Here is a 24,388-nt window from a genome sequence, read left to right on the forward strand (position 1 = left end):
GAGAGGCGCTGGGGCTGCGCAACCGCGGCCATAACGCGCACAGCCCCGGGGCGACTGCGGGGAGCGGGCGCCCGCTTGTTGTGCGCCTAGTGGGTTTTGCATTGCTTCTTCAGCGTGACGTCTGATTCTTCCTTAAGGGTAACCGGTCACTGAAGGTAAAAGGGAAGAGGCTGACAGGCTGGTGCTCAGTGTACCGGAGTTGCTTTTACAAACCACGTTGCCGTCTCCCGGCACGGGCCTGTGCGGTGCAGAACGCCAAGTTCACAAGGGATCCCCGAACAGGCTGCAGGAGGTCTGGCAGCAGTATGTAAGATCACTCTGTGAGTACGCATGTTGCATCTGCCCTGATTCTGCATGCAACCTGGACTTGTTCTGTGCCAGTATAAAGCTGCATCTATACACACAGATTCCAGCTTCTGCCGATGCCAAAGGAAGGTAGTAACAAAGAGCCTAAATAAAGTACCTGCAATTACTTCAGTAGGTGGGTGTGAACTGGGAAATCTATGGGTTTCCCCTGAAAAAGAGATGCCTTTCAACCCCAGGCAAACATAAGCGCTTTAATACACTTTCAAACTGAGTAAGTGGAGAGGGAAAGAAACTTGTGGTTTCTGGGTGCATTTTGTCTAGAAGCTTCTAGCTCCTGTCAGTTTGCAGTTTAGCACGAGTAAGTTATTTGGCTGTAGATTAAATCTGTAGGAGGTACAAAGCTGGTTCTGCGCATAGACCCTAGACCCCGATACACTGAGGAACACAGAGGGAAGCATCTAAGCTGGTTCTGGCCCAGCAGGTCTAGCAGGTCTTGTTAGGGGAGGCACAGCAAAAACACAAGAGGTGCTGCTTCATTTTGTCCCGTAATGAGTCTGCATGGTACTGAATTTACATTCTTCAGTCAGCACTAACACACAAGTTCTCTGTACTCCTAATTCATTGGGTTTGACCTCTCTTTTCACCTAAATGTTCTAATAATAAACCAATATGTTGGTTTAAAATAAACATTTACTGGTCATCTGCCTTACGTTTGGCAATGAAGTTTCTGTTTGGGACTAGCACTTTTTCAGCTGTATATTGTATGCTTCATAATGCAGCATTTAAAAGTTGCAGTATGTAGAAACGGTGCTAAATTTGCCACAACTGCCAAACATGCTAGAACCAGGTTGAGGAAAGTGTTTAATAGTAAAAAAGAAAGATCTTTTAGTGGAGATCTCTTACAGGTGTTAGATATCTCATATTTTCAGCCATTCCTGTTTTCAGCATAGTGGTGCAAACTTACGTATGTAATTTAAACCCAGTACTGCGGGCTGTGTCCCTTACTAACTTTTCAAAGACTGCCCAGATCTTGTTTAAGGGCCTCCCTTAGGGTACTACAGGCAGAACAGAAGTTGAAAGCAGGCTGTATGTGGAGGCCTTTATGGAAAAAGGGGGCAGAGGTAGTAGAAAAAAGGCAGTGAGCATTTTAGGTGATGTCAATGCTATAATGCTTTCGCTAGGGTATGTATGGGTGGAAGGTAGGTTGAAAGAGTCTCCCCTGTCTTTTAAGCCTTGGCTTTAGCCTCTTTTAAGGTGTGTTTATAGCACCACAGCATTGGAAAGGTGCCTTAATGTCATGTCAGGCCTGTTTTCAGAAGATATATGGTGGAGACAATTTTGAAACTAAAGACATTAACTAAGCAAGGTGAGGAGAATACAAAGGAAAGATTTTGGATCTTGGTGGGTACATTTAGGTGAAAACAAAAATTTTGGCAATAGGTTTCAGGCAGAGTGAAAGACAAGTGAGATGATTGCCTAAAATAGCAGAGAATAGCCTGGGCAGTAAAATGCCCTGAAGAACGACTAATTGCAGCAATAGTCTGGAACAGCCTCCCAGAACACATCCAGAACAGCCTCCCAGGACATGAAGCCTATCTAAAGCTGGTCTGCAACATGCTGGAGTTATGAATAGGTTTATATAAAAACTTGCTAGAGATAGCAAGGTTTGGACATAAAATGTAATGATGGCGTAAGGCAATGCAGCTCAGCTGTAGCTTTACTGACAGGTCCTGCAGAGGCCAGGGCAGGACTTGAGGTGGCCTAGCCCATCAAGAAGGACCTTTGGGGTGCTATCAAAGGGTCAGCTTCCCAGGTATGTCATGGCTCAAGTCACTGCACTGTGTAGGTTGACCAAAGCCCCGCCGTGACAGGCTGTGTGGCCTTGGAGGTTCATTTGCCCAGTTGTGTGGATCAAGCTGGCACCACAGACGCATACAGATGGGGATAAGAAGTGAAGAATGCAGGTCTGTGCAAGTGCAAAGATGACAGTATGAGATAACAGCAAACAGAATATCCAAAAAGGGAACAATCTTGAATATTCATTTGTGATTGGAACATGAACTGAACCCAAGCTTATCATGAGCAAAGGTTTGGGCTTGATTGGCTTGAAAGGGCCAAGCACAGGGTGTAAGAAAGGAATAAAGGCAGAAGCCCCACACTCTGTGTCAACACAAACTCGCCAGCGGGCAGACTAACAGCCTGGCCCTTGGCAGGGACGCCCCTGATGCCAACTGCCAGGAAAGACATGATTCAACCCAGTGTGGCTTGAGTGTGGTGAGGACATCTCTGGGAAAGCTAATACCAGAGGAACAGCTCATAGGGCATGGGAGGGAACAGTAATTTGTGCACCCAATGTTATTTGAAATAAGGCCTTAAAACATGTATCGATTGTAAATCTGGCTGCAGTAACAAAGAACTAAGTAAACTTGGTACTTTTTCTACTTGGCATACATTTCTTCTGAGGCATTGTTTGGTTAGTCTCAGAATCCAAAATAAGCCCCAGATGCTCTTTGTTGGTGTATCACACTTATACTGAGTTGAAAAAGAATATGATTTAAGAGATAAGGCATGGCTTGTAATACTTCTGCTTGTTGCATTGTAAAATATAATAGTGCATGACGGTAAGGAGGAAACAATGTTCAGTTTATGTGAACTGCACATTTTTTTGTTGCAGTAAGTGGTGCTACGCAATTCACAGTAAGGCACAAACCTTCACCAGTCTAACTGTACACTGTTAGTTTGTGTGACATGTCTTTGATAGGTCATTAAGGGTATCAGCTGCTGCCCACTACCTGAGTTACACCCTGCCTGTTCTTCATGCTCAGCTTCAGTGAGCTGTCCCAGGATCCTTGCTTTCCCTTGCTCCCCAGCAGTATATAGCAAAACAAGTCCTGTGCTTTCCTTTTAGTTTAGAAGGGATAAAGTTGGTTTCCCTCATCTTTTACCAACATCACTGCAGGTTATAGTAGATTGGTGCGGACAAGGTTATGCTTATCCCGTGCTTTAAAACCTAGCAACATTTAAAGGGAAATGATCTGTTCTGTTATACACAGCAGGCATGTAAATGAGGCTCAGCCCCTCTGGAAAAGGGCTCTGTATCAACAGTTGCTGGAGATTTCTGTGCTGCTCTGCTCCTCCTTCACCAACAGATGTCAACACTTCGCTAAAACTAGAGGCCAGAGGACTTGCGTTTAAGCAATTTCTCATTTTTTAAAAAATTATTTTCTAGTAAGGTTATGATTTCTTCTCCTGTGCTTCTGTACATTACTTTCTATTTGGTAATTTCATTCATGTGATACTTGCTGTCCTTTTTAGATCACAGGTGTAGATTTTTTTAAAGAGACTATAAATAGCACTTTTTTGTATAGACATTTCTTCTGATTCAGCGTATCCCTGTCTTTACTGATCATAGCCGATCAGCTTGCTTTCAGTTCATAGGAAGTTAGTAAAATCATTTTTATTAAGATGTTAATTACATTTCCAAATGCAAAATTATTTTGAAATACTCAAACAGATGTCATCAGCTGCTTTCATTTGGTTCTTTCTTTGCCTTATCTTGAAAAGCAACTAAGATGGCTGGACAGATGTGTGTTTAGACATTCATATTTTCTGTTTCTTTGCATCCTGTTAGCCAGTGAGTGTACCCTAATGCATGCATGTTAACACCACCAGAAAGCATGGGAAATTCCTGGTTTTTTCCTTAAAACACACCAGCATTTTACTTGGCTTTGAAATTATAGTGGTTTGTAATCTGCTGTAAAGTGCCATATAAAAGTAATACCATTAACAGTAATTACAGGTAATTGCCTGATTGATTCAGCTGCACTTTCACTAAAAATTATTAAATTTTTTTTAGTTTTTATTCGTTTTCAATCTGCTCTCTTATAACTCTAAACACTGTAACTGTAAACAAAAAAAAAAATAGTCGCTTCCTTTAATAATTGCTTTCTCGACCTAATTTTAGAGTGCCATTAATTTACAACCTAATCTACTACTTCTTTGGCTCTATTTCCCTTTGATGTATTTAGCTTTGTTTCTTTGACTTTTGTTATGTAACATTAGAAAGGCAAAGGCTTTTTTTGATGTATGTTTTTCTAACCTTGTATTTCCCATGCAAACTATTGCTTGGCTGCCTCCCGCTTCTCCATCTCACTTTTCCAGCTGTGTCAGGGGAAGTTCAGCTTGGACATTAGGAAAAGGTTCTTCACTGAGAGTGTGATCCATCACTGGAACAGGCTCCTCAGGGAAGTGGACCAAGCCTGTCAGAGTTCAAGGAGCATCTGGTCAACACTCTTGGTCGTATGGTTTAGTTTTGGTAGTCCTGCAAGGAGCATGGAGTTGGACTCATGATCCTCATGGGTCTTTTCCAACTTGAGATATTCTGTGATCTCCACTAGGTGTCTTCTTTTACCATAGTTTTGAGCAGTTCTTTCAGAAGGGTTGTGGTCAAAGTTTAAGTGTTGTGTTCCCTTCTGCATGCAATCCATTGCACCTGAATTTATTGCTTCATCTCACCACCCTTCTTGCACATCGCATAATCTTCACGTTTTACGGCTTACTGCTTTAGCCTTCCCCACTGGTGGCTTCATGGTGCTTATGCTTTCACAGGTGTCGAAAAGGCTGGGGAAGCATGCAGAACATAGCTGAGATGTTCAGTTCTGACAGTCATCATCTCCATCTTCAGGTTAACACAAATTTGAGCCCATTCTCAAGTGGTCCAGCCTCACAGTTACCCTGGATGCTGTATGTATGTGAGCACACACTGGCTAAGACCAAGTTCCTGATCCTCTAGTAGTGCAGAGCCTGAGCACATTCCTGCCCTGGCAGCAGCCTAGGCTCTCCCTTCTGTGCTTAAGCCAGCTCTAAGGCCCACTTACTCTTGCAGTGTGCATTTGTGCTACATAGCATGCGAGTCTTAGAATCACAGAATCATAGAACAGTTTGGGTTGGAAGGGACTTTGAATTATCATCTAGTCCAACCCTGCTGCCCTGCTGGAGCATCTTTTGCTAGACCAGGTTACTCAAAACCCCATCCAACCTGACTTTGAACACTTCTATGGTTGGGGCATCCACAGCTTCTCTGGATAACCCATTCCAGTGTCTCACCACCCTCATCATAACAAATGTCTCCCTTATCCAATCTAAATCTACCTTCTTTCAGTTTAAAACCTCACTGATGATGAACAGACATAATGGATATAATAAGTACTTTTGTCCCTTCAGCAAATGCCAAATGTCAGCATTTTTCTCCTTGCTCAATTTGCTGATAAACGTGAAAAAGAAAGAGCCCACCAGTTCTTTACTGCCTACAGACTTTGCAACATACTTGATGCTTGGTTACTGTGCAGACTGCTAAACTGTAAATCTGAAAGAGAAGACTGGAAACCCCCAAGTGTGCGCCCTCCCCCCCCCCCATTTAGGAAGAGCAGCCGAATGTCTAGGACCTGTGTTTCTCGCACTCACTTGCCTGTGTTCTTAACAAGTGATCCACTCCAGTGAATGTCCTGTGCCTTTTGTCCTCTTCCTCTCAGGTACTGCACATTCCCGTGCTTTTTACTCACTGAAATTCTCACAGGCTTTACAGGGACCTAAAAGACTTACCCCAAAGTGAGCGCTTGACACACAAAGTCTGTTCCCTTGTTCACCCTTAGAGCCCCCCCTCCCCGGTCATCTCTCTCCCAGAGATATTCTTCCTGAGTGGCCCAAGGGGTATTCCTTCCTTTGTACCTCATCCCTTTTGCCTGGATGTGATGACTTCAGGACAGCAGATGATGGAATCTTAAGTCTGCATTTAATGAAGCCCCAATACCTTGCAATTACATTTTTGTCCCTTTTCCAGAGACAGAAGAAATGCTAGGAGAGAATTAGTCGTCTGGCAGGATTTATAAATGTATGCTGCAATACCTACTCTCAATATTCTCAGCTCTGTGGGGATAGGGAACTGTCTGGAGGTGAGAAATGGAAGGGACAGGAGGGAAGACAAGGAACTGAGAGTCTTTTGACTTGTTCAGGACACTGTCATGGAGAATTTGTACTTCCATGTTAAGAAGGGAAATGGCCAAGTGAAGAGCTTCCCCTTCTCTCTGTGTGTGCCCAGGTGTAGTCGTCGTTTCCTCCTAATTGACAAGAAGGTCACGCAGCTCAGTCTTCTGCGGCTTCCCGCAGTTCTTGTCAGACATGTGCGTTCTCTGTCCCTGCTATGTTTTCTCCCTTCTCTCCGTAGAAAGAGGAATTCACCTGTAGTTGTGTCTTCTGAGTCTAATGAGTACACTTCCTTTCTTCTCTCCACACTCAAATGGTTAATGCAGTGGAAGTGAAGAAATTGTGATTATATAGAAATTGGGAATTCTGTTATATGGTGAAAATTGCATTCCATTTAGAGAGAGTTAAAATCCTGTCCAAGACAGCCACACCATGTTCTGGATAAATGCCAGGGAGCACCCATGCTTTTGTGGGACCCAGTCTAGGAAGTTAGCTTTCAAATCCTGTGATAGGAAGGGTGCAGACTAAGAAGTGAGGGTTGCTTTTTACTGAATTTACTTCAAACCTAGTCCTGTAGGGTAGTCCTCAGGTAGAATACGAGTTGTTGAAACTATCCAACTGATTTTCCTCTCCCCTACGTTATGGTTAGTGTGTCAGTACAGGTACATTAGTATCAAGTCCACAGAAGCCACCAGAAAAAACTTCAGTATTTTCCCAAACTGTGTTACTGCTTTGTTGCATGATTCCTGGTAGAACAACCTAAACTACTTAAACCTTGTATTTGCCTTTAAATGTCGGGCTTATTCAAACCTAAGGAAACAAAGCTGGACTTCAGACTAAGCCAGCAAACAAGCTAAATGACTGGGCAGTGTAGGTTTTATCCTATGTTAATCAGCAGCTTTGACTCATAAATCATATGTGGAGTCCCACGAGAGTGTGGGTGAAAAACAGGAGCTTCCAGGCATGTCCAGAGGATAAGCAATGGGAATGATACTGTCATTCTTGATTGGGTTGCTGTTTCTCAGCACCCTGGGGCCTGTGACAAATCCAAATTAAGGATGCCGCTTCTCCAGGATTTCTCCATTTTCCTGTGTTTGCATGGCAAGGATTTACTTTCAGGGTAGCCAAATACGAAATGCATGTGCAGACCAGGGAAGGTCGCTGCAGTGTTGGCATGGGTGCTGCCAGCGAAAGGGCTAGGCTAGCCCCGGAGCTGCTCCTTCCCATGGTGTAGGCGTTGTGCTCCAAGTCAGCCCTGTGAATCCTGAATGACAGGAACTGGGTGGAGCTGGGGCATATTCTCTACTTCAAAACCTTCCTGTTTGCACAGCCACAGCTGCCACAGCTCAGCAGAAGGTAACTTTGGTGAAGAGCTAAGCCAAACTTTCAACCTGAGGAAGCCTAAGTAGAGCACGTGTGATCCATAGACCTCAAAAGGCTTGGCGATCGAGGTCAGTACCACTCTCCTTACTTTATAGATGGGAAAACAGGTGAAAAAAAAAGCTACAGAAAAGGGAAATTATTTCCTTGAGATCATGCGGCAGTTTGGATCAGGGAACTAGGGCATGAATCTCCTGTGCCCAGACCTGCTCTTGTAGGTACTGTGTGACTTAAACTGGCAGTTACTCCAGGGGAGCTGGTAGTCTCCATCATTTCTGCTCGATTCTCCTCCCCCTCACACCTCCTAATACTAAGCAAGGGCTTATTGTGCCTCAACGGAGTTAGAAAAGTACAACTTTGCAATACCATCTTGCAGCAACTGTGTGTAGCTCTGTACATAGCCAATTAGGAGTTAAAATGTGAACCACATGTTTGAATTGTGCTGTGTGTTGTGTTGATAAGGTCTTTTAATTTTCTGGCTATTTCCATGTGAACCACCTCTACCAGACAAGCCTAGTCAACTTCCTGGAGTCTCTGGCACTCCCCCTTTCCAAATAAATTGTTAATGGGAGAGTGAACAGTGAGTACTTATTTCCCTGTTCTTCTCCATGATGCATAGCAGAATTTGTTGGAACAGTCACTTTCTTTTCCTTCATCATCTTGATATACTTGTCACTTCTGTGTAAATGTTAAATAGTGTGGTAGCAAAGCCAAACACAAAAAAAATAATCCCAAATCCCTGAAAAAGTTTGTCCACAAAGCTGCTTCCAGTAAATGATTCCCGTTTGTTTGGAGTTCCTACTAGACAACAAAGAAATGACTCCACAGGGTTATTACAGCTGTTTGTTATTGCTGAACCATACTGTGATGAATGTTGGTCTTCTCTCCACCAGATAGGAGTGACCTGAAGATGAAACCCTCTGCCACCTACGAGCTGTTAGTGGACGGTGTTGGGCAATGGGACTTCACTGGCCGTTTTGTTCCTTGTGAGCTGCTGCTTGTCGGAGAGGATGCCTACCCTGTGCTTATGAGCTCCAAGAAGCAGGTTCTGATTGCCGTTTCACAGTATGGGAAGGGCCGGATGGTGGTTGTTTCCCATGAAGGAATCTTGAAGGACTCCAAGTTCTCCCAGTTCCTCGGAAATGCTGTGGAGTGGCTCAAGCCTTCCCCCGAGGCCCTGGTTGGGGTCCATCCTCATCTGGATTCCCTCTCCCAGCTGCTGCTCAGGGCTGGCACCGCAGTGCAGGCGGGGGCAGAGCTCAGCCCCTCGCTGGGGGTGTACTGTATGGACGCCTATGGCAGCGCGCGGGCGAAAGACCTGGTTGGCTTTGTGGCGGGGGGGGGAGGGCTGCTGGTTGGAGGCCAGGCCTGGCACTGGGCTAGTCAACATGGCAAGGAGAAGGTGCTGTTGGAGTTCCCTGGGAACCAGGTGACCAGCGTGGCTGGCATATATTTCACGGGAAACGCTGTGGAGAAAGGCATCTTCAAAGTCGCCAAGAAAATTCCCAAGATCCCATTAATTGTCCCGTGAGTATCTGAATTGCTCTCTATGTAAACAACTGATCAGGTTATGCAGGTGAGGGGTTTACAGAAGATTCTTGAGGTGAGAGATGAGGATGATGGTGAATGCTGGTTCTTTAATAGCCAGGATGGGATGCAACTGTTTGTCTTTTTTTTTAAGAGGGACTTTCCACTGTTTGCAATTGGGAAGATTTATGTCTTTGACTGCTTCCAGGACAGCTGGGCCAGGTCCAGGGAGTTTCTTCAGAGGGAAGGAAATGAGGGGAGCCATCTTTTAAAGCAGTCTGCCTGATGAAGCGTGCCTGAGTGCAATGTGCAGCAAACACAGGGACAGGAGGAACGACTCCTACTCCCCACGTGTGTGTGTGTGTGTGTGTGTGTGTGTGTGTGTTCGGAGCAGCTTTCCAGCAGTTCAAAACCAGGTTGGAGATGGAGCACAAGGCCACCTCTCTGGGCCAGGCTCTGGCTGGCAGCTGCTAAACCTGTTTAGCCTGTTACTTGCGGAAATTCACCTTCTGCAAGTGAAACCCTGAGGCTGGAGCAGGGCTGAGGAGATCGCCTGAGTGCCGCTTCCCTTCTCAGCTTCTGGCAGGCTGTGGGCAGGAAATCTCCATGCTCCTAGTTTGGGCTTCCAGCCTGATCCTTTGGGACCTGGAGCAGCAGGTGTAATGCTCAGGGCTGCTGTGACTCATATCGCACAGCTGACCTGGCAGCGGAGTGCCATCTTTGTCTTCCTCCACCTCCCCGTGCCAGTGGGTGTGCCAGGCTGTGCCTCTGGCCACTTTCCACCAAGTTACACAAGGTGCAGTGTGTTCTCCGAGGAGCGTGAGTGCTGCTGCGCTTCCTCTGTGTGGCAGCTTCATTTCACTGCAGTGAAAGCTGCAACAATGACAATAAAATTCCCTGCAAGTCTTTTCTTCGCAGGCTTTTCCTTGTGGATATATAGTACTAAATTTCTAATATTTTCAAATAATTGCCTCTGATGCTTACTGGATCAGTTTGTGTCTGCTCAGTTTGTATCCCAATAAAGGCAGCAGAAAGCTCTGCTGTTGAATTCAGCAAAATGCTTAGGACACAGCTAACAAATGAAGTTACTTAATTAAAATTTGCCGATTGGTTTTTCTTCTTCCCACCTGCATTGTGTGGGCATGTTCCCACTGCCTCATGCACAGTGTGTGGAAGAGGGAGAGGGGTGGACAATTCACCAGAGAAAAATTACATAGCAATTAACAAGACTTTAAATGGTAACTAAGGGTGAATTACACCTTTTTGGGGGTGCTTTTGTGGTAGTTTTGGTTGGATCCAGAGCCACAGAGAAATTTAGATACCTAATTTCCATGTAATACAACGGCTCTGTGTATTTGGGCCTTCCGGCTGGCCTTTGCTTAACTCGCGGAGAATCAGACTGCAGCCCAAGGCAGGTGCTGTGCCATATGCCTGCGCACATACTCTGTGCGACAAAGGGTCTCAGTAAAGTAATAACCAAAGGAGAGCTGCAGATTCAATTCCTGTCCTACAGGCATACAAAAGAGCAGCAGCATTTATTCTTGAGCTGGCTGCAGTGGCCGCAGAACAACAGATTATTTCCAGGTGTTGAAGGAAAACTGTGTTTGGCAGAAACAGGAGAAAGTGTAAACAAAGCACATGAGAGTAATTTGATGTGTCTGTCTGCACCATGACATATAGCAGTTATATGGAAATAGCAGAGATAAGAGGACCTTGCACCATATAATCTCTTTATGTTGTGGAGACCAACTAGTAGTAACGTGAGGACTATGTGTTAGGGCCCTGATTCAACTTCTAGTCAGTCATTAGTTGTCTAGCTGTGTGTCTGCCTGGCCATCTAGCCCATCTGGCCTAGCCACCCTTTCTTCAGTTCTCAAAGTGGCAGAGGCTGGGAGAAGAAGGCGCAGAGAAATCTTTTGGGCTTGCCTGATTGATAATGACTAGGGTGGGGTAAATGGAGAAAGTTTCTGTCAGAGGAGATGTGCCAGTTCCCACATCATTTGCAGTTTAAACCTGCAGTTTAAAAAATATGAAACATCTTCTCATTTTTTCTTTTCTGCAATGTATTTCGATTTTCAAGCTGCTCTTCAAAGTCAGAGGTCTAGAAGCATCCCTTCGAACTCTTCCTACTCTCCTTTTTTTTAAAATGAGTGCTGAGATTCTTACAGATTTGCTTGACTGCAAAAAACTGAGGCTTTAAAAGGAGAAAAATTGAGGTACTGATGGGTTTGTTGTTTTTTTAAAAAAAATGAAAGAACTGACGAGATGTACAAGGATGAGGGAGGAAGAAGAGGCAGGGCTGTACAAGGTGGCCTTTTGTGCAGAGGATTCAGGGTAGGGGGCTAACCTGGACCTCTCTTGGTTCTGCAGGCACCAGGCCAACCTCAGCCTTGATGTGGAGTTTCTCCTGCGTGGTGTGTCAGAGCTGGATTTGGTGACGGGGGGTGTACCCTCCATCTTGCTGGTGCATGGTGTACTGTCCTTCCCGCTCTGCCTGGACAGCTCGCACCGCTGCCTCTTAGCTGCGGCACGCTACGGCCGAGGCCGTGTTGTGGTGGCAACCCATGAGAGCCAGCTGTTCTCCCCAAAGCTGGCCAGGTTCCTACTCAATGCTGTCTGCTGGCTGGATGCTGGGAAAAAGGGGCTGGTGGGGGTGGATGCCAGCCTGAAGAAACTGTGTAGCCTCCTCTCTCAGGAAGAGGTGAAGTCACAGGTGTCACAGCTGACAGGTGACCTGAGTGTGTACTGCTGCTCTTCTTACAGCGACAGAGATGCGGAGAGGGTTCACGCTTTTGTGGCAGAGGGAGGTGGGTTACTGATTGGAGGCCAGGCCTGGTACTGGGCTTCCCAGAATCATGGCAAAGCTGCTGTGGCAGAATATCCTGGCAACAAAATCCTGAACCGTTTTGGGCTGAGCATCCTGGGGCAGAGCGTCAAGGCAGCTAAGCACCCGGCGGTGGGCTCTGGGGAGCACTACCACTTCCGCAAGGCGCTGGCTCTTTTCAACAGACATGTGGAGAAGCATGAGGAGCTCAAGGCCCCCTTGAAGGACTGGCTGCAAAGGCTAGCACAAGACTGTGCTGCCTTTCTGCACATCCCAGCCCATGACCGCCCTGCATATGCCTCGCTCCACCGCATCCTGACCAAAGTGCTTCAGAGAAGTGGGATCCCACATGTCAGCAGGCAGTGCCCTGTCAAGAGCAACTCCAAAGAAGCAGTCCTTCTCTGCATGGCGACCGAGCTGTCCCTCACCATGACGGACAGTGCAGCCCTAGTGCAGAAATCTGCTGCTGGGGTCTGCACCCTCCCCGTCACTGTGGAAATTGATGGCACAAACCCAGGTGAGGAGCCTATCCCCCTTCCTCTTGAGGCATCCCGTTGCTGGGATCGGTGGGGCGCCTGTCCTCAGTGTGCGTGTGTCTGCGTGTGCCTGAACATGGGCACAGGCACTTTGGGGAGAAGAACCACCTAACAAGTGCCTCAGGGTACTTGCACAGCACAGTGGCTTTGCAAGAAAGCAAGAAAGCTTCCTTGAGAAACTCTGGGTTCTGCACTGCAAATTGTTGTTGGCGTAGTTGTGCTGATGCAGCCGTCTATGGGGCCATCCTGTGAAGGGGTAGGAGTTAGGAACAAAATGTTTATCTAGATAATTTCAGCCTGAGTTGTAGCACGGTCTCACAACTTGTGTCAGCACACTTGATGGAGTGAAGGTCTGGTTTTAGGGGTGATAAAAACAAGAGGCTGGAAGCATGGTGGGAACTTCTTGGGCTGACACCGCCACTGAAGCCGAAGTATTTGGTAATTACACCCTGAATGATTTGTCTAAGCTTAGGCCTTGTATCTCTACAACCTCGCTGAGATTCCGGCTTACAGCTGATTAAACTCTAGGTTAAATTTCACTGGTAAAGTATTATCCCCTGGACAGGTTAATCTTCTTTTTTTTTGTATTAGAATATGATTGAGAGGAGTTGTTTCCAAACTGTTCTAATGAGATAAAGGAGACTTTGCTGGAGTGGCAATGTCCGAGGATGCAGAGAGAAAAGTTGTGGAATAACTGCTCACTGGTTTTAACACTACTGAGTCAGGATAAAAAGGAAAAATTGTTAGGGTTGGCTGAACTGAATGCATTGGATTGAACATAGTATTTTGTTTGACCAGAAATACTCAGAATTTGTGTCATTTGATATGAGCAGAAAAGAACAAAATGCCAGCAAACTCTGAACACCATTTCAAAACTGCCTTTGGTGTAAATTCAGCAAAACTGAGTTGAATTGGTGAAACACTGTGATATAGTCTAATTTGCATTTTTCCTTGGATTAGGTTTTGCTTGACAAAACTGGTCCCACCTTCTTGGAGGACAGGAGAGGTTGTAAGTTGGGTGCTATATGACAGTTGAACCCTTTTTAGGACTTTTACTGTTTGTGTTGAAATATGCTTGAGTAAACTTTATGTCAGAACTACGTAGTGGATTTTGCCCGATCGGTGCAGTAGAGATGGATCAGTTTTGCACTGTGTATTGCAAGCATTTACAGATATCTAAGGCGAGGAGACTTGCATTTCCATGATAAGACCGTCTAGAAACATGCTGAATTGTAGTAGTATGGTGGAGTAGCCATTTTACAGTTACACCTAGCATAGGACATTCCTTTTAGACTTTCTCATAACTTCACTCAGCTAGAAACGGGAATTCCTGTGGGACCCAGCTTGTGCCAGACCAGTCAGTAAGGAAAAATGCAATGTCACTGTCAGTCTATTATTTAGGAAATGGTTTATGATCATTGCAACTTCAACCATGTTTAATGCCACCACAGTATGCACCTCTTACGAGGGCTTTAATGTAAGAAGATCTGAGTGGAGGAGGTATGGGGGGGGTGGTTTCTCTGTTTTTTCTTCTTGTTTTTAAAAGATACTAGTAAACACATTTAAGCTTGGCCTTTCCAGAAGTTCAGATTTGGGTGGGTTTGCTTGCTAATGGTGTGTTGATCTTGTTCACGCTGCTACCCTATTGCTTTAAAACTATTTCTGACAGGTTGGGTAAAACACGAGACAGTTCTGTGAGTGTAGAGCAAGGGAAGAGAAAAGAATGGAAGATTCTTCTGTTGCAGCTTGAAATCTCCAGAATCCATAACATCAGGCCAAAGAAGTGCTTGCTTGTTTAGGTCTGTGTTCTCTTACCTTCTAGGTAAAACAGCCTGGAGGAGTACAGGACTCTACCTACCTGAAGGGCATACAGCAGTTATAACATTCCCATGCCTGGCAGTCGGTGCTGGTCTGAAGGTAAGCTGTCTCTAGTTTGGCTTGTGTTTACACTGATGTATTTGTCAGGTGGGCACTCAAAAATAGCACGGAGGTTTTTCTCCTTACTGGTTTTACTGCCTTTTCAGTCCTTTCCTACTGCTGCCATCCTGTGGCACTTTCCATGTATTCTCATAATTTTTCACCTTGTTTCCCACTCTCTTCTGCATTCCTCGGATTTCTGTTTGCTGGTGGGATAATTCAGTGTGGCTGCTGCCTGAAGGCAGCTCTGTTTGTTATTGTGCAGAGAGAAGTGGTTAAGGTGATTTTCAGGCCCAAGATAACTATTTGGGCCCTTCTTTGCACCAAGCTTAGTTCTCTATCTGCAGATCTCTCATACGGTACTTTCACAGTGCTGTCACTATTGCTCATGTAGATGTATCCCGATATAAACCCAGATATAAACAGGTTACTTGGGATCCTGTTCTCTGTGAAGCAGATAAATGCTTACCTGCTTGAATATTTTTTTGCAGTGAGCTCCCTGCGGTTGAAATGCTGAGTTAACTCAGGTGTTACTGTCTGATCCTGCAGCCACAGGCTGTCTGTTTTACTGTATGAGGACCAAGAAAGAGGCACAATAAAAGAAGCCAGCAGTGATCACATCTATCCAACTCATATGTTATAGGATGTGACTTTGATGGTGGTGAAAGAGTGATCAATCCAAGTAAAGAATTCACTGCTGTACCCCGAGCTGCTGCTGAAGGATGTAGTTGAGCCAGTAATAATGGGAGTATAGCTGTAAGACTGTCTGAGACAGGAATAGCACTGAACTTCACCAGCTTTTTTTCACTGTATTTACTGCTTCTGGCCACCACAGGCTGAAAACTTGAACTAGGCTGGAGTCAGAGGGCTGCTTCTGTGTGCTTGCCCTGCAGGGACAGTGCTGCAGCAGACACAACTCAGGGAGTTGCAGTCAGTCTGCCAGATCACACTTGGAGCCCTTTGACCAGCTGTTCCTACCCTTCTCTTTGCCAGGTGCAGATTGGGTGTCACACGGATGACCTCTCTCATGCCACAGAGCTGAAACGGGCCCCAGTGGTAATACGCACCTGTGATATTGCCTGCCAGAAACAGTCTGTTTCCTGCCTCTGGGGTGGCCTCATTTACATCGTCGTACCAGCAAAGAGCATCCTGGGGAAAGTGCCCATCACGGTAGAAGGGGCAGTCAGAGCTCCTTTCTTCAAGCTTGGTAGGTTTGTTTACCTTGGTGCCTTTCTCCTTAGTGCTGCTCACAGATGCTCTGTCCCTGTGAGTGAAAGATGGTCCTGTGCTTAGGAACATCTTAGAAATGCCTGGATTTAGGAATACCTAGATTTAGTTTCCTTACTTTGTTGTCCTCTGGGATTCCAGGTAAGTCAGTTAGTCACTCTGCGCCTGCTACATGGCAGGAGGTTGGTGAAGAAGTTGTCACAAAATGGGCAGGGTTTGTCCAAGCTGACATTTCTTGGAGGTTGGGGTTGTAATTTCTGATGGAAACTGTTGCATTGGAGGGAGACAGGCCGACCTCTGAAATGACAAAGCCTGCCTTGCGCTCTGCATGCTTTACTGTGCCCCCATATGTCCATCTCTAGTCCCTACAGTAAATCTGAATTTTCCATGTTTCCATCAGTTTCTCTTCTCTTCCTCTATGCAATTTCTTCCTGCTCTTCTGGCAAAGTAAACAAAACCAGTGTTGTTATATGAAACAACAAATCTGCGCTGGAAAAGAAAAAAGGAGATCATCAAGGCCTGCTGGAGAAACCTGATGTGGATCTGTTCTTGCTATGCTACCCATCTGGTATATGCCAGCTCTTTTCTGTCTGTTTCTCATCCATTAAAGAACCTGAGGAGACTTACAAGCAGAGGATGAGGATTAACTAGTTAACAGCCATCACCCCCAGTCATGCGACTACTACATACTATTTTCCAAGAATTTCATGACTGTGGTCTCTTTTTCCAGCTTGCCCTCTGGGAGCATGCTCAAAAGTCATAGCTGTGCTTAACTGACTTTCTGTGGTGTTGATGTAGGGGAGACATGTGAAAACCAGTGGAAGGACTGTATCCGGCACTACCCTGCTCCCTGGGCAGAACTGGCTGTTGAGAATCTCATCCTGACGGTGCCATCTGACAACATCCGCCACATGAAGAACCCACAGCCACTGCTGACCCTGTGGAATGAGATCATGGTGGCGATAAGCAAATTGGCAGCCATACCAACAAAATTCCCAAGGCCAGAGAGGATTGTAACAGATGTCCAGATCTCGTGTGGTAGGTACATTGCCATATGGCCTTCTCAAGGGCTGAGAGACAAGTGGCCTCTAGCAGCAACGTCTGTTCCTTCAAGGTTATTTTGCTAAAACCAGACTGGGAACATATGTAAGGTGTTAAATGACTGTGACCCTTGCATAATTGTGAGCTACTCCATCAGGATCAAGACATGGTAGGGCTGGGCTTAAAAAATGTATTGACCCTTTCGGATGCCTCCCTGCTTTCAAAACTCTCACTCAGCTGTTCTTCTGCCTGGGTGTGTTAAGAGGCAGAGCTGCTGACTGCAGTGGCTTTGACTCACATGTAGTTACTCATTCTCCCTCCTGAATGCACTGCAGAGTCAGTACAGCTAGGAGACACCAGCCTGGTTTCTATTTTTTCCCTGCCTCAGCCACAGGCCTGTTCTCACACATTCAGTGACAGCTGTTAAACCTGTGTGTGCCTACCTGCTGGAGATGGGCTCCACAAAGGTTATTGTGGGCAAGGCTTAGCCTAAAAAGATGTGTGCCTGAGATGATGGCAATGAGGAAGTACAACCAGAATCACTGTCAAAGCTCGTGAGAGTGTAGTTTTGCAACTGATGCTCCTCCATCCCAGCTTTCCCAGTTACGAACGGAGTGCATTTGATCTAGAGTCAAATTATATGGTAAATTTGGAACTTTGCAATACAAGTTTTGTTGTTTTTCAAAATAGACTGATTAAATTCATCATCCAACAATGAGACGTGGGCTTGGCATGAACCCTGGTGTCCTAACCCTTTGCTAAGCCACATGGAAAGAATTTGTTGCACATCTTGGGAGTGTTAATTTCTGCTGTCCTGAGCAAATGCCAGTTAAAAATAGTCTGCAGGCATAAAATTCCCTTCTGTTTTGGGTAGACTAAATGGTTTCATTTGCATTTCTGAACCAGAACTTTTTGGATACCCATGGCTGCTAAATGCATGCTTCCCTCTTTTTGAAAAAGAGGGAGCTCAAGATCTTAAATAGTTCCTGCAGGAAAGGATTTGCCATTTGTGTTCTCCCACTTGGGTAGTCTACAAGCTTAGTGTTCAGTCAGAGCCAGCTGTGTAGGCTCCCTATGTAGTGAGTGTCAAGGGCTGCTTATCCCCTGCTGCAGTAGGTGTTTGAGTTCAGGGACATGACCTAGCGTGAAGTTTTGGGATCTTCAAGAAGAAGGAAAAATTAGGGATGAAGACACCAAGGAGACATAAGTAACATCTCTTGCAGCACAGATTTCTTGCCTAGCATAGTGCTGGGAAGTTGTTTATAGACTAGCTCTCCTATGAGGTTAAGAATAGGCTTAAACATAACAAATTCTGCAGCCCTTACACGTGACAAATTGTGACTTCCATGTGCCTCATCCACATTGCTGACTACTGGAGCGCAGACCTGCAGTACCCACACTCTACATAGGAAGACTCAAGGTCTTCCAGGGTGCTGGATCACATTATTGCGTGGTTGGATTCATGTCACCTGTGCTCAGTTTGGGTTCAGGTGTATTCTGGGCAATGGTCAGGCTTTTCTCCCCTCATCCTAAAATCTCAACCTCAGTCCAGCCTTGAGTGTATGCTCATGTATGAAAAGGGAAAGCAGGAGAAACTGTGCTTGAGTGATAGTTCAGTATTACCTTTACACTCCTTGTTAGACTGTTTGTTAGGGTGAAACTTGTAGTATTGCCTTATCTCACGAAGGGAAACATTTGTCATTCATAGTAATACAGTGTGGATTGTGAGATGGAGGAAAGGCACTAGAGAAATGAAATAAAATACAGTCATTTATATCTAAGAGGCATTGGGGTGAGCACTTACGATGTGTGTTGGTACCTGTCTTTCCTGCAGGCTGGATGCATGCTGGCTACCCCATCATGGGCCACCTAGATTCAGTGAAGGAGATGTTAGACATGAAGCACATGCAAACTGCTGGTCTTTGGGGTCCTGTCCATGAGCTGGGACACAATCAACAGCAGCAAGCGTGGGAATTTCCCCCTCATACCACAGAGGCTACCTGCAACCTCTGGTCTGTCTATGTTCACGAGGAGGTGCTGGGGATTCCCAGACATCAGGCCCATCAGGCACTTAAGTCACAGTGTCGGGAGGCAAGGATAAGAGAGTATCTGAAGAAAGGTGCTCAACTGAAGAACTGGGAGATGTGGACTGCTCTGGAGACGTACCTGCAGGTAACTGGGAAAAGCAGGTGTATTCTTAGTGCAGTCAGTGAAGCTTGTGTCAAAAGGATTGTCTGCAGCCTGGTGGCTGTAGCTGTCATGCCTTTTAAATGTTTGCTTACAATCTGGGTTCATCTTAGGTTCAGAAAGCACCTGAGAGGTATACACACAGAGCGTCTAATGCTGATGTCTACTGAAAACCTTCTTTTGCCAGACTTGGGCTTAGCCACTCAGGGAGAGAGCTAAGAGCAATATACTAATCTTTCTCCCTGGAAAAGAAACAGCAACTGCTTCTTGTAGTACAGCATGGGAAAAGGGTGGTCAGACTTGGGCACAGCTCACTAATCTGCTGCAGATTTCCTGTGGGACATTGGGCTAGCTGGCAAAACAACCCTTGGCATTGTCAAGTGTCTAGAAGAGCCAGGCTTCTAGCAGTATCCTGGTGAGTTACATGGCTAGGCTGTTCTTTACAAAACCTAGCAAAGAGTGGGGTGTGCCTGTCAGCTGATGCGCTATGTGGAGCCAGTGTAGTTCATCAAGGGGCAAGAGGATGGATTCAGCTTATCCTCCCGCACATGTAATTGAATCCATTACTGTGGTCAAGCCTCTACAATCATGACTCCTGTCCTAGATTAAAGTGCATTCTCTTGGGAAACATGTGAGAGAGATTTTTCTCTTCCCCTTTTCCCTTTATCCTTATAGCAACTAGTGTAATTTAGCAACTAGAGAGCACTCAACCTGATTTTAACTGGGGACTGTAAGGCAAAAGTCCATTATAATGGCTTAAGCTACTGACTGTTGTGAGGTGAGTATCCCTCAGCCCCCTTGTCTGGGAGCTCTCACAGCTTATACAAATAACAAAATATTGGAGGAGTACTGGTCCTGATTTTTCCACTTCCTAGAGAAGTGCCTGAATCATCAAGTTGAAGAGTCAATCTCTGTTTTCTCTGGTGCAACAAATATCAAAATAGTTATACAGAGTGGAACAGTTGCAAAAGGGGAAATTTTCCCACACCACCAGTTTGGCCACTGCCCCACTGCCTCACGCACACCCTGTAGGCTGGGATCTCCCATCTGCTGTCTGGCTAATGGGACTAGTAATATCTGGCTACCTATCCAGGACTGCTGGGATAAATGTGACGTGAAAGAGCAATTACAGTTCTGTCTATATATTGTCCCTATTACAGCCATAATATGTTTTTTTTTTTCTATGGAATGGTTTCCGCATTCCTTTGAGCTCCTCCTTTGGCTGCCATTTAGACACTTTTCACATTCCTTCAGGAAGTCGTCAGCCTTCTTCAGGCCTGTTTAGGTCCAACTCCTGTCTGGTTCTTACATTGCATGGCAGCACACGGTGTCTTGCCACAGCCTGATGGAGCAGCCGTCCCTCGGAGTTCGACCTGGATACCATTTACCTCTCCAGAGTGGTCCCTAAAGCCTGTCACACAGTTCTTGCAAAAAAGAGTGTAAAATGATTAGAAAATCAGTTAATTGGCTCAAGAGATTTACGGATTGAAATGGAACAACAAAACTCCTATCTATACCATTCTGTCTCCATCTTCTCACTGCTTGCTTTAAAGTAAAGTCAGAGATCTCCAACGTTCTGTCTAGACTAGGAAAAAGAAGCACTTCCAGGATACTCCAGGGCACTGGCTCCACCAGTTGTCCAGGATGTGCCACAGCCAACCCCACAAAGACCTGAAGACCTGTGTTTTCTTCTCATAGAAAACTGGCCACAGGAGAGGGAACAGACTATTTTCACTGTGGACATGTTGTGACAAGGTGTTGGGAAGTGTGTGGGATGGATACTTGAACTCAGGGTGCAGGAGATGCTCCTGCATTCTGCAGTTCAGACATAACCTAACATGGTGTGGAGCCTCCTCCAGTATAAGCTGGCTTACTGCTTTTGACCTACTACAAGACCAGACCCCTTCATCTCCCACCTTCCACTCAGCCTCCTTGTGGCTCTCCAGCCTTCTCACAAAAAGATACTGCCTAGTCCATAGCTAGTCTCAGCACCAGGAGTTTCCATATCAATATGGGATTATCAAAGGTAGATAACCTGCCTGTTTGTTCTGTCTAATGTAGAAGTGCTGTCTCCTCCTTAGCTGTTCCAGCACGATGAAGGATTTGTGGAATGCGATTTAGTGTCAATCTGTTTAGTATCAGGAGTGAGGTCATGGCTTGGTAAAAGAACTATGGACATTGAGTAGACATTCTGCATCCTGTCTTGCTGTGATTCCACATCAGCTCTTCGTATTAACCTCATCTTGAGCAACAACGTAGGTTTCCCATCCCGCTTTAAAATCCTTACCCATGCAACAGCAGTTTTCCTATCTGGATCCCTTTTGTTCTTATTCCTAGCCAAAGCATGCCCTGCTCACAATCTCTCATTCCTGTTTTCTGTTTACTCCTTGCTCTCCTGTGCTCCTTCTTTCTGGGTTTTTTGTCAGTTTCCTCTTTGATGCTTTTTCACTGAACAAGCAGCTTTCCTCTGCCCAAAGGGGCAGGAGTTTGTCTAGTAGGCTGCTGACATTTGTGACTGCTCCCAAGGTATCTTTCATCTGTTTTGGGAAGCCAGTGTAATGGGGAGGTGTATTTGTCTGTACTCTGGCACTGTAAGTTATGCTTGGAAGCCTGAAAGTTGGATGCCTTCATTTAATTTTATGTTCATTCTAAAAGACGCTGCAGAAACCTACGGAATTTTCTACTGCTTGCAACACAGGAATAATGCCAGTGAAATGAGAACTTCATTGTTTTTACACTATATTCTTCTCCATCAGTTGCAGGAAGGGTTTGGTTGGGACCCCTTCACCCACCTCTTCTCTGACTACCAGAAAATGTCCACCATCCCAAAAGACAACCCTTCTAAGATGAACTTGTGGGCACAGAAGTTTTCTCAGCAGGTGAATAAGAATTTGGCTCCATTTTTTACAGCCTGGGGATGGCCTATCAAGAAAGAGCTGTCTGTGGAACTGTCCTCTTTACCCAGCTGGGAACAGGACCCAATGAGATCCTATAGACCATGAAGGAAAAATATCCAAACGTTGATTCTCATACTATCTATAGCGTATCTTTTCCTCCCTGTATGCTGCATGATAGCTCACTGGGTGCTTAGCTTTACGCTGAATTGCTGTCAGTGGAGGTCAGCCCCAACAGAAATTAACAGAAACTTGTGTGCAGATCAGCAACTGTCTAAGGCATCTTCTGAAGGGTTAAATAACAAATGAGCTTTGTTCTGGGTTCTTCACCTCAGGAGGAATGTAACTGAGTAGATTTGGTTCCTGCAGAACCTTTCTCTGCAGGAAGTTTTCAGGATGGAACAGTCACTGAAGTGGTCTCGAAGACAATACCGATAGAATATGGATCTTTAAAGCAAATAGTAGCCTGCACAATGTTGTATTCTTCAGTTATAATCCCAGTAACATGAGATTTTCGCTATGGGTTTAGTTACCCTAAAATCCCTAATTTTTAATCACTCTAAGCGTGCAGAACTTCCACAACTATTGTCATGAAAGTGACCTTATAACACTTATCTACAGCTTATATAATACTGAAATACTGTAGATTTCTTCCTACATTGTATGACTGCGTGACCCGACACCCACCTTTATGTGATAGTCTAATTATAAGTTGTATCTGTCACTTATCGCAGCCTGGCAGCAAGATACATGCCGTGAAAGATGGGAGAGTAGAAAAAAAGAGGTGACTTCGTTGTAGTCAGTTACGGTTTAACTCATGGACTCCTCAAAGGTTAAAAAATAGGTGCTGACATGACAGCATGAGGGAGCAGAGAGGTGGAAGACAGCAGTGGACCAGCCTTTTCCACAGAGCAACAGAAGTTAACGGCTTTGCTATTGTGGGAGCTGGTACGCATGTTAATGCTTAGCCTAATAGCTTACCAGTCCCAACCCATTCCTTGTGTATCAGCAATAAATAAAACAATCGTTGTGGACTTACAGACTGTGCATGTGGTCCTACTTTCACATCTCTATGCCCAGTAAGAAAAGCCTAAATGGAAGTATTCCAAAGATTTGGTACAGCAGCTTTTCTTTTTTCATTCTGGCTCAGATGTGGTTCCAATTTCCCTGTGATTAATTGGCCTAATATTTTGCTTTGTCTTTCAAACTTTCTTTCTGTTCTTACTCACTACTAGTTTGGGTTGTTCTTGCAACAAAATAAATGCAGAGGCTAATTATAGCTTGGACAGTGTTTCAGTAGTGATTTGGTCATGGTTTGGAGATTCAAAAGAAAATTCACATAGTGTAAAGATTTAGACCTGACCCTACCTACAGAAGTAGAATTCATCCCTAATGAGTTTATGAATAAAAGTTGAGTTCATATTCCATTAAAAAAAATGCAAAATATAATCAGATCTGTTACCTAAGTATGGCAGGATCTGTTCTTTTTTTCATGAATGGCACAACAAAATGGATCTTGAAATACTTAGGAGAAAAAAGGACAAAAGAAAAAGGTGATGGGTTGGATTCTGACCTAGGGTGAACTTGTCCAACCATAGGGATTCCAATGGAGAAGCTACAATTTAAACCAGCCCTAAATGCAGCCTGAAATATTTAGGCATACATAGTAACAAAATTCCAAACTAGACTAACTCAGATTGTTACCCTTGGAATGGTGTCTGTTCTCCTCCATAAAGTTAAAAAAAAAAAAAAAAAAGCAACTACAGGACTGAATTTTGCAATTCCATATCCACTAGTTAATGGTGCATGCTGGAGTAGCCCATCAAAGCAGAAACTCAGATTGTAGAAATAAGGAAATGTTAGCACACAGACAGATTGCAAAGTAACACATGAAACATTTAAAAATTCCTGTGAAAATGTAATTCAAGAAGCAGTCACAGAGCAATTCAGCATGCAGTCTGGAAAAATCCTAGGACACACCTGAGACCAACCTAACCAGGAGCTGAAATGGAAAAAAAGTAAAATAGATTTGGAGGCCACATTAACAGCAAAAATAAAACCAGGAACAGAGTATTTTCATGCTGTGATAAATTGCAAATGAATGGGTTCACTGGTGAGGTTTCCAAATTACGTATAGACTTACTGGCTTCATTTTTACATTCAGCTTGCTTTTAGTGGTAAGTTGCCTGCTATTGCTATATACTCTCTTCTGCTAGTAGGGAGATGGAGGCCCAACAAAGATCTGATGAAGACTTTCCTTTTATTATCAGACTAAGGGTGATTTCACTAATAGATAAAGTGCCAGATTTGCCACGACACTTGGAGAAACACACCAAGGCACAATACCTTTTCAAGAGGAAATATGAAATAAGATATCAATGATTGTTAGTTTTATTATCTATGTTTGTATAAGCTTTCTGGCTAGCAGCAAATTGGTTTTCAAACATGGCTTTTCCTTTTGTGGTTGTAAAGAACTCAGTGGTATTGAAGGAGCTGCTAATTTAGTAACAGGTTTACCTAATTTTGTTTTCTCAAAATTCAGGTAGACAGCTAGAGAAGTTTATACC

General features: G+C 44.8%; 1 protein-coding gene across 4 annotated transcripts in view; it reads left to right on the forward strand.

The window, feature by feature from the left end:
- Positions 1–24,388, forward strand: part of TCAF2 (TRPM8 channel associated factor 2) — a 41,593-nt gene that overhangs the window by 5,113 nt on the left and 12,092 nt on the right. The window contains exons 2-9 of one of the 4 annotated variants that reach the window (XM_080393714.1): positions 138–481; positions 8,562–9,195; positions 11,566–12,536; positions 14,378–14,472; positions 15,466–15,679; positions 16,498–16,737; positions 18,575–18,912; positions 21,684–21,806. In XM_080393714.1, coding sequence (XP_080249840.1) covers positions 355–481; positions 8,562–9,195; positions 11,566–12,536; positions 14,378–14,472; positions 15,466–15,679; positions 16,498–16,737; positions 18,575–18,912; positions 21,684–21,806 — 2,742 coding nt within the window. In that variant the 5' untranslated portion in view covers positions 138–354. Of the gene's footprint in view, positions 1–137; positions 7,740–8,561; positions 9,196–11,565; positions 12,537–14,377; positions 14,473–15,465; positions 15,680–16,497; positions 16,738–18,574; positions 18,913–21,683; positions 22,862–24,388 lie in introns of those variants that run through there. The other 3 variants (XM_080393715.1, XM_080393716.1, XM_080393717.1) reach the window with 3 other exon arrangements.

This window comes from Falco punctatus (genome assembly GCF_963210335.1).
Source record: "Falco punctatus genome assembly, chromosome: 6".
Taxonomy (NCBI): domain Eukaryota; kingdom Metazoa; phylum Chordata; class Aves; order Falconiformes; family Falconidae; genus Falco; species Falco punctatus.